General features: G+C 36.2%; 1 protein-coding gene across 1 annotated transcript in view; it reads left to right on the forward strand.

The window, feature by feature from the left end:
- The first annotated feature begins 3,016 nt into the window (after window positions 1–3,016).
- LOC107725689 (telomeric repeat-binding factor 1-like) overlaps window positions 3,017–10,815 on the forward strand; it is a 13,238-nt gene continuing 5,439 nt past the window's right edge. Inside the window, exon 1 of the mRNA XM_016535061.1 lies at window positions 3,017–3,443. Coding sequence (XP_016390547.1) covers window positions 3,017–3,443 — 427 coding nt within the window. The remainder of the gene's footprint in view (window positions 3,444–10,815) is intronic.

Genomic DNA, 10,815 nt, shown 5'->3' on the forward strand with positions numbered 1-10,815 from the left:
GCTTGGCAAAATAGTCGGAGGACTTTGCTGCATTGCTGGTGTGCTGGTCATTGCCTTACCCATCCCTATTATTGTGAATAACTTCTCCGAGTTCTACAAGGAGCAGAAACGACAGGAAAAAGCCATCAAGAGAAGAGAGGCCTTAGAACGAGCCAAGAGAAACGGCAGCATTGTCTCAATGAACCTGAAAGATGCCTTCGCACGAAGTATGGAGCTAATGGATGTGGCAGTGGACAAAAGTGAGGATAAACAGCCAATGGACAACCACCTTTCTCCGAGCCGGTGGGGTGTTCCACAGCGCACATCCTCGGATACCAGCCTCAGATCCTTTGACAAGAAGTTTCCTGAGCGTGGCCCAAACGGCTCACGGGAATATGTCAGAACGCCAAGTCCACAGCATCTGAACGCTCAGAAACTGGAGGAAATGTATAACCAGATGACAAGGACACAATCCTTCTCGGATCTCAACACAACCAACAGCACACAACCTGCAGCTGTGTCAAACCACAAGGTAGAGTTGGAGATGAAGGAAGTCCCGACGGCCACCGAACGGCAACCCAAGGAAAGAGCAGTCACCGATGTCAGGAGCATATCGAGCGTTGACAGCTTTGCAAGCTGCACCGCTGAATTTGGACAGGGTGAGAAGGCATCCACCCCTTCTTATACTGCAGAGCAGGTTCAGCAAAGGCAACTGAAAGTACCTCCGCACCTTCACCTCGGCCAGTTGACACCCTCTGACATGAGTCCAGAGGAGAACTCTGAGACTCTAAACCAAGACATTGACAAGCGACCGGATGGTGAGAACTTCAACGAGGTCATAGAAAACATCAGAAGCTCCATTCGAGGAACAAATCCAATGAAGACAAAGGGCCTCAAAGTCAACTTCATAGAAACGCCAGAGGACGCTCCTCTGACACCGCCCAACACATCTTCTCCACAGGATATCAACAACAGTCTTCTGGAAGATGACTCCCCGGAGGGAGAGCGCTCTCCGCTCTGTTCGGATTCAGAAATGCTGGGTAGTATCCCAGTGAAAGGCTTGGTTCTTTCTCCGAAGATGCTAGCCGGTGGATACCATCCTGGGGAGACGGCACTGCTTCTGGGGAACCTGGAGGAACAGGATTACCATGAGGAACAGAACCAAATGGAAGTGGCTTCCGCAGCCATCTCCTCACCCAAACTAGCAGCACAGAACTGCACTCAAGTGGTAGTCGGTGGTAATGGGGAGGAAAAGCCAGACTCAAACCAAAGTGAACACAAGGTAGAGAACCACATGTTTACGCCAGAGATCCATCTAATGCCAGGGGATGGCAATCACTCGCCATCTTGCGAAACCGGTATGTGACTGTGACTTGACATTCATACAGAGTGGAGTGCACTGGTGGAGAAAAGGGCACGCAGATATGGTCTGAAAGATAATTTTGCATGGCATGAAAAGTCCCTTGTAATTGTGTCATTGTCAATAACGCAAATGAGACTGCAGTTTCTTGCAGACGAAACCTGGAGGATGCGGGTGCAAACGAGAGGCTTGTTTAGAATGTATTTACCAACAATGAGGACATTGTTGACCTACCTGTACATTTTACCTTTTCACTTGTTTTATTATTTTATAGAGACAGTCAGAACCTACAAGAGCATGCATATTAACAAAGCTGTTTTACGGTGCTTAGTTTGCTGAGAGCATTCCACGGTAAATATAGAGACTACAGCAATGACAATGCACATAGCCACAGAGGGCATAGTAGATGTCAAAAGGGTTTATGTTAGCCTTTTTCCTGTTTTAAAGAGGGAATTTTCATCAAAGACTGTGAAAAGTGAGCTGCAAAGTAGCGACGTATTGAAACATATCATGACTTTCTGTAGAAATGCAATGTGTACCTAATGCAGATGTGTTTGTGTTAAGATCTAGGAATGACTCTATAGTGTCACATATTTATTTTGGGGTTTTATTTAGTTTTATTATTATTATTATTTTTAATATTTGGTTTGGTACTCAAATTAGCAGCATCAAAATCTCAAATTAATGACCAGATGAATTGCACCACTTTTTTCCTTAATATCAGAGATGCATATACACCTGTAGTTGCCAAACGAGAATAACAATCAGACAATATGCAATAGCTGTAAATTGTATATTGAATGTTATGCATCGCGATAGCTATGCCTGGATAAAATTAAGATGTCAACTTTCAAAAAAATAAGGTTTTAGGTTTAAACATACAGTATATCATGCAAACACATGGGTACAGCAGGTATGTATGTCTTAACTTATCTTTACATACTCAAATATTCAATAGCACAGCAAACAGTAAATGTAAAAATATAAATAAATAAGTTTACATAGTGGTGTTAGAGCAATTTAACCATCAAATCAGTGGTTCTGGTCATTAAAACTTACAAATGTTGCTCACATATTTCCCTGTTAAAACTCAAAAACCCAGTCCTCTTAGTAATGCTATTGTCAAAAGGACCAAAACACAAACTACGTTTTCATTCACACACACACACACACACACACATCAAACTTACTCTTTTTTTTTTTTCATTTGACAAGAGTACAATAGTGTAAATGCCACTACAGTTTTAATTTTTCACATGAGTTGTTTCATTATTATTCATATTTCACCATATCTGTATCAATCAGATGCCTGACCTTTGAGTCATTTCTTAACAAACTCACATTTGACTGGTTTTACTGAGTATTCAAGAATATTTTGTTCTCTTTTGAGTTATGTATTATCATCTGGCTGACATGTTTTTCTTGTCACATGAGAGAATATCCATTTTATGTTGCCTTTATTCCAAGATTGCTGGAAATATATATGTATATTACTTGCTTTGGCATGGCGGTTGGCTGATTGTTCAAAATGTACATTGTGTTTGGAAAAATCACACAATCTGAATGGGCTGAACGAGGATTGTGAAAAAGACGAGGAGGAGGAGGAGGAACTCAAGACTTCAGCTGGCTCTGGCGGTTACGCTATGGTGGAAAGTGCAATACAGCATACTGCAATCTATGCCACCGCCCAACACATCTTCTCCACAGGATATCAACAACAGTCTTCTGGAAGATGACTCCCCGGAGGGAGAGTGCTCTCCGCTCTGTTCGGATTCAGAAATGCTGGGTAGTATCCCAGTGAAAGGCTTGGTTATTTCTCCAAAGATGCTAGCTGGTGGATACCATCCCGGGGAGACGGCGCTGCTTCTGGGGAACCTGGAGGAACAGGATTACCATGAGGAACAGAACCAAATGGAAGTGGCTTCCGCAGCCATCTCCTCACCCAAACTAGCAGCACAGAACTGCACTCAAGTGGTAGTCGGTGGTAATGGAGAGGAAAATCCAGACTCTAACCAAAGTGAACACAAGGTAGAGAACCACATGTTTACGCCAGAGATCCATCTAATGCCAGGGGATGGCAATCACTCGCCATCTTGCGAAACCGGTATGTGACTGTGACTTGACATTCATACAGAGTGGAGTGCACTGGTGGAGAAAAGGGCACGCAGATATGGTCTGAAAGATAATTTTGCATGGCATGAAAAGTCCCTTGTAATTGTGTCATTGTCAATAACGCAAATGAGACTGCAGTTTCTTGCAGACGAAACCTGGAGGATGCGGGTGCAAACGAGAGGCTTGTTTAGAATGTATTTACCAACAATGAGGACATTGTTGACCTACCTGTACATTTTACCTTTTCACTTGTTTTATTATTTTATAGAGACAGTCAGAACCTACAAGAGCATGCATATTAACAAAGCTGTTTTACGGTGCTTAGTTTGCTGAGAGCATTCCACGGTAAATATAGAGACTACAGCAATGACAATGCACATAGCCACAGAGGGCATAGTAGATGTCAAAAGGGTTTATGTTAGCCTTTTTCCTGTTTTAAAGAGGGAATTTTCATCAAAGACTGTGAAAAGTGAGCTGCAAAGTAGCGACGTATTGAAACATATCATGACTTTCTGTAGAAATGCAATGTGTACCTAATGCAGATGTGTTTGTGTTAAGATCTAGGAATGACTCTATAGTGTCACATATTTATTTTGGGGTTTTATTTAGTTTTATTATTATTATTATTTTTAATATTTGGTTTGGTACTCAAATTAGCAGCATCAAAATCTCAAATTAATGACCAGATGAATTGCACCACTTTTTTCCTTAATATCAGAGATGCATATACACCTGTAGTTGCCAAACGAGAATAACAATCAGACAATATGCAATAGCTGTAAATTGTATATTGAATGTTATGCATCGCGATAGCTATGCCTGGATAAAATTAAGATGTCAACTTTCAAAAAAATAAGGTTTTAGGTTTAAACATACAGTATATCATGCAAACACATGGGTACAGCAGGTATGTATGTCTTAACTTATCTTTACATACTCAAATATTCAATAGCACAGCAAACAGTAAATGTAAAAATATAAATAAATAAGTTTACATAGTGGTGTTAGAGCAATTTAACCATCAAATCAGTGGTTCTGGTCATTAAAACCTACAAATGTTGCTCACATATTTCCCTGTTAAAACTCAAAAACCCAGTCCTCTTAGTAATGCTATTGTCAAAAGGACCAAAACACAAACTACGTTTTCATTCACACACACACACACACACACACATCAAACTTACTCTTTTTTTTTTTTCATTTGACAAGAGTACAATAGTGTAAATGCCACTACAGTTTTAATTTTTCACATGAGTTGTTTCATTATTATTCATATTTCACCATATCTGTATCAATCAGATGCCTGACCTTTGAGTCATTTCTTAACAAACTCACATTTGACTGGTTTTACTGAGTATTCAAGAATATTTTGTTCTCTTTTGAGTTATGTATTATCATCTGGCTGACATGTTTTTCTTGTCACATGAGAGAATATCCATTTTATGTTGCCTTTATTCCAAGATTGCTGGAAATATATATGTATATTACTTGCTTTGGCATGGCGGTTGGCTGATTGTTCAAAATGTACATTGTGTTTGGAGAAATTACACAGTCTGAATGGGCTGATTGAGGGTTGTGAAAAAGACGAGGAAGAGGAACTCAAGACTTCAGCTGGCTCTCGCAGTTACACTATGGTGGAAAGTGCAATACAGCATACTGCAATCTATGCAGGCCAAGAATTGTGGCACTTTATTTACAGTCTAATGGATTTGTAAGTGTATAGGCAGAGACTTCAATTGTATTTTTCAGATTATATATCTTTAATATTTGAAATATCAGTGTTACCACTCAAAAAAAAAAATTTGATGTTTTAAAAATACTTTGTGGCTGTCAGAATCACTCCGGTTATACTCTTCAAATAAGATTCTTCTGACAAATCAGACCAGGAGAGTCTTTTATAAATTTCTACAAACAGGTTCATTTGAAATATGAAAAACAAACTCTTGAAATGATTTAATGGGCTCATAAAAGGTATTTTATGTTTTGTTAATTAATGCTGACAGTGATTCTATTTTTTCTAAACCAAAATTCTGCACGACCACAATTTACTGCCATATGGTGGTTGAAATGACACGTGCCTGTTCATAAACATTTATGAGAAGGCTATAAATCAGTTGGCTTTGTTCATATAGCACTGTACAGAAAATTATACTTTTTATAGGGGGGGGGAAATCAGGTCTTTAAGTAATAGATATGCGTAATATTAAGTTCTCAGGTTTTCTACAACACTAATCTTCTGCTGTGGTGGATGTCTATGTTTTCTTCATTTAAAGAATGCATCATCTTGTTTCTTTTGTTGTCGTTGTTTTTAAAAGAATGTCGTCACATGCCTGTTTCTGTTTTGACAGACTGTTGAATAATGGCCCATATCATGTATTCCCACAGGATGGTCAGCTTCCCTTCTGTGCATTATATGCCTCATATACAGTGGCCCCCAAAAATATTTGGACAAAATGTGTGATATTTTTTGCAAAATATCAAATTAAGTTGAATGTATTTTAAAGATATATAGCACAAGCACACTTTTAAAGCAAAACATTTTACAAAAAAGTTTCAGATTAGGACAGATGTTTTTGGACACTTTCTGGTTGTCAAATATCAATGTACAGTGTAAACTGGCTGGAAAAGTATTCAAAAATTACTCAATTACTAAAATAAAGAAAAGTACAGTTAGTTTAGAAAAAAAAGCATCTTGCTGGCTTTGTTCATATAGCACTGTACAGAAAATTATACTTTTTATAGGGGGGGGGAAATCAGGTCTTTAAGTAATAGATATGCGTAATATTAAGTTCTCAGGTTTTCTACAACACTAATCTTCTGCTGTGGTGGATGTCTATGTTTTCTTCATTTAAAGAATGCATCATCTTGTTTCTTTTGTTGTCGTTGTTTTTAAAAGAATGTCGTCACATGCCTGTTTCTGTTTTGACAGACTGTTGAATAATGGCCCATCTCATGTATTCCCACAGGATGGTCAGCTTCCCTTCTGTGCGTTATATGCCTCATATACAGTGGCCCCCAAAAATATTTGGACAAAATGTGTGAAATTTTTTGCAAAATATCAAATTAAGTTGAATGAATGTATTTTAAAGATATATAGCACAAGCACACTTTTAAAGCAAAACATTTTACAAAAAAGTTTCAGATTAGGACAGATGTTTTTGGACACTTTCTGGTTGTCAAATATCAATGTACAGTGTAAACTGGTAGAAAAAGTATTCAAAAATTACTCAATTACTAAAATAAAGAAAAGTACAGTTAGTTTTGAAAAAAAAGCATCTTGCAAATGCTACTTAGTGTGATATTTTGTATCAAATTTAAGTGTCCAAATATTATATGGCGATACTGTATATAAATATTGAGGGTTCAAGCCATCAATGAATGAAGTTTTGTAACCAATTTTGTGCATGGCTAGTACTCCCTGTAGGCACCTCTGTTATAGTAAATGAATTGAATTTGTTTTTAGAGTGAAATATTTTTTCAGCATGTTAAAGCTGCTACAATTTCCTCAATACTGCATACGCAGCAACAACTGTTTAAAAGGAATACTTCACCAAAAAATGTGCATCATTTATGCACCTCCATACCTGTATGACTTACTTTCTTCTGTGAACATAGTTGATATTTTGTCCATACCATGAAAGTCAATGGAGTTCAATGTTGTTTTGGGCCGCACTAACATTATTCAAAATATATAAACATAAAAATAAAATATGGGGGTGAGTAAATGATGACAGACTTTCCATCTTTGAGTGAACTATGCCTTTAAGTGATGCCATAAACACAAGCAAAACGAAAAGCTCATATGAAATGTCTCATGTCTTATAAGTGCTTGCATATGCTCAAAAATAAAATTTCAGAGCCCTGACCATTTAAACAGCTCATAAGATAAAAGTTATTTATAACTGGTATCCCAAATATTGTTTTTTTTATCAGTCATTGGCAGACTCGTGCATTGAGGCATTTCAAAATGACAGTTTCAAATATTGCACAAATAAAAGATTCTCACCATTTAGCACCTGTTAAATAAAGGCTAATGAGTGGGGCTCAAAGTCGGTACTGTTAAACTCTTTTGTTTCCTTCATCACTCACACCAGGCAATCAACTGCTTTTTTTATCTGTAGCATGTCATCATATGACTACAGAAGCATCTCCAATCAGCCTTTATGGGAGCAGTAGATGCAAAGGGATTTGTGTCTGTGTGACTTTGCTCATTTTTAAATGGTAAAATTAACTCTAACATCTGGTGGACTGTGAACATGCATGTTTCTCATCACACGATCATTTGTGATATATATCGTCATGGCAAGCGTGAGGTTTTATATTTTTGTTTGAAAGCGAGGTTAAATATGAATGTGTCATCCATTTGTCATAGCCTGTTCTCCCATGCATCCTTGCTACATTGTATTTCTTCCTCTCATGTCTTCTGCCTCTTTTCTGTTTTTGTTTGTTTAAATTATGTTATCTTGTATCTTAATGTCCTTAGACACCTTTAAGCTGCAGAACGTTTCTGCACATATCAGCATCTTTGAATGCATGTCGTAATCTGTACAATTATGTGATCACAGAACACTTTGACATAGTACATGTATGTCAACATTTCTGTAAAATAAACCACATTGTCTATGTTAAGTCTACTAGCATATGCAGGATAATAAATAAATGTGTAAATAACTCACTTGTGTTCTGCAACTTCCATCTCATGTCTTTACTCAAGCCTTTTCCTCTTCATAGTACACAACTGCTAAGACATTTTAAAAAATGGCAAAAATGACTTAAACACATTCAAAACAAGAATCCTGAGAAGTAAATCACAATTTTCACTAAAAAATATTAAGCAGGACAACTGTTTTCAACACTGATCATAATAAAAACATTTTCTTAAACACCAAATCAGAATATTAAAAAGATTTCTGAAAGATCATGTAACACTGAAGACTGGACTTATGGCTGCTGAAAATTCAGCTTTGCCATCACAGAAATAAATTACATTTTAAAATGTATTAAAATAGAAAAAATGTATAATAATATTTCATAATATTACTGTTTTTACTGTATTTATACAGACCCCAAAGTTTTGAATGATAGTGTGACTGTGACTCTTCAAATAGTGTAGATCAAATTTCCTGTTGAGTGTAGAGAAAACAAGAGATAATAAACATGTTTACATGATTAGCATGTAATCAAACTTAATATCTTGTGAGGTTTTTACAGCCTGAGACAAAAGCAGAAACGCTTTTCTAGTTCAACAACTTTGTCAATCCAAAATAAAAAAAAATGAAAAAGGTGGTATAATACATGATAAATTATCTTCTTGACATATGAAGACCACCTGCCCATCAAACACGGCCTATATATTCCACGTTCCTATTCAAGGGTGCTTTTCCAGTTGGGTATATTAAAAATAATAATAATAATAATAATAAAAGGCCCAAAGTGTATAATCACTGAGCAAAAATGATTTCATTGTTCAACTGTTTTATAGATACAAAATTAAATCTTAATATAATATAATATTATATTATATAATACAATATAATGTGTTCTAAACATCATTCGACCTTATTGCCTTAAAGGGGTCATATGATGCTGCTAAAAAGAACATTATTTTGTGTATTTGGTGTAATTTAAAATTTTGAAGCAACGTTATTTTGAGTACCTTGCTCTGTATATTTTGTTAAAATGCATTTAACATCTTTTAGCAAAATCTGACAAAATGTGGCAGAATTACAGAAGTGAAATCCACACACAGCCGCACACCTTTGGTTTTCACCCTTATCTGAGCAAATTCCATCCTTCATCTAATGCCAGGGTTCAGTATAAAAAACGTGTTCATTGAACTAGTGTGACACCTAGTGTTGGTTTAGTTGCCACACAGATTTTCTCTCAGTCTTTGAGAGAGTGAATAGGAAAATAATATAGGCTCATTTATAAATATTTAAAAGAGAATACCTCTGATAGTAAAGAGGAATCTTAAATAGTAAAAAATAGTAACGAGAATTCTTTGTGCTTGTAGATAATTTTAACAGCAGACTTGTTCCTATTCTAAATGTATTTAGTTATGTTTTCATCCGAAAGCATTTAAAGTAAATCCTCATTTTAAAGCTAATTCAACGATTGTATTGATTATTTATTAAGGTTCTGCTTTTAATGTAGTTTGTATGTTTGTCTAGAGTACTATTTATGTATATAATACATAGTAGTATAATACATAACAGTACATAATGTATATAATACATAGGTAGTACCTAGGATAGCAAAGTCCACTAAAGGAGGTAGAACTTTTTCGCATTTGGCTCCCAAACTCTGGAATAGCCTTCCTGATAATGTTCGGTCTGTTTGATTACGTCTTTAATTGATTTTTCCGTATATTTCTGCCATATGTACATAAACTGACAGTCACCACTGATAAGCTACCACTAAATATTGCAGAAGCTTAATTTGCTGTAAAGTTGCTTTGCAACGATTTGTATCGTGAAAAGCGCTATACAAATAAACTTGAATTGAATTGAATATAATAGTGTATAGAGGTCAACATTATGAGCTCTGTAACTTAAAAGCAGTGACAATTCTTATGTTGTCATTTATTTGAAAGGAAATATTAATTTATTCAAAGGAAATAATGTATTAATTAAAATGATACAAATAAATTGATTATCTACACGAGTACAGTACAATTAACATGATAGCCTATAACTGACAGGTTGGAAATAGTAAACTTATGGACCCGGAACTTACATGATGGTCAATTCGTCTATTTTAACTATATTTAAAAAATTATCTTATCATACCAATTTCTTTCATTTTATCAGACAGATGTAATATTTTAGATTCAAACAAACCACCTACCACAACACATCACATAATTAATCAAATCCAAGGCTTCTGCTGTACTTTTCCCACCAAAATGATGATTTGTTTCATGTTGGAACTATGTGTATAGTAGGCCTACCTGCGGACAGAGAATTTAAATTATATGTAAAATTCGCCTCATTGTTGAAGTAGTTGTGAAATTTTGAGAAAAACTTTTATTTAAAGCTGTAGTCCGTAAGTTTTGCCTCTTTGTCGCCATCTCTGTTTGAAAACCTGCAATTGCAGCTGTTTGCGGAATTATCTTCCTGGCGTGGGTTGTGCGGCGGCGCGGCTCCAGCGCGGATTAATCTAATGTTCTGAAGAGTATGTGTGGCAGTCAGTCACCACACCGGTGTGGATATTTACTGTACTTCGCAATCACAGATTCTAGACTACATCTTGGAATATATGACCCAAATTAGAATTTTCACCAGATATTGTTATCTGAACAAGTAAGTAACAAGTCTGCCACGTTTGTTCTGACCAACTGAGGAAAAAAGCATTACAATAAATCG

The sequence above is a fragment of the Sinocyclocheilus rhinocerous genome, unplaced genomic scaffold (genome assembly GCF_001515625.1).
Source record: "Sinocyclocheilus rhinocerous isolate Xijiao unplaced genomic scaffold, SAMN03320098_v1.1 scaffold1327, whole genome shotgun sequence".
NCBI lineage: Eukaryota > Metazoa > Chordata > Actinopteri > Cypriniformes > Cyprinidae > Sinocyclocheilus > Sinocyclocheilus rhinocerous.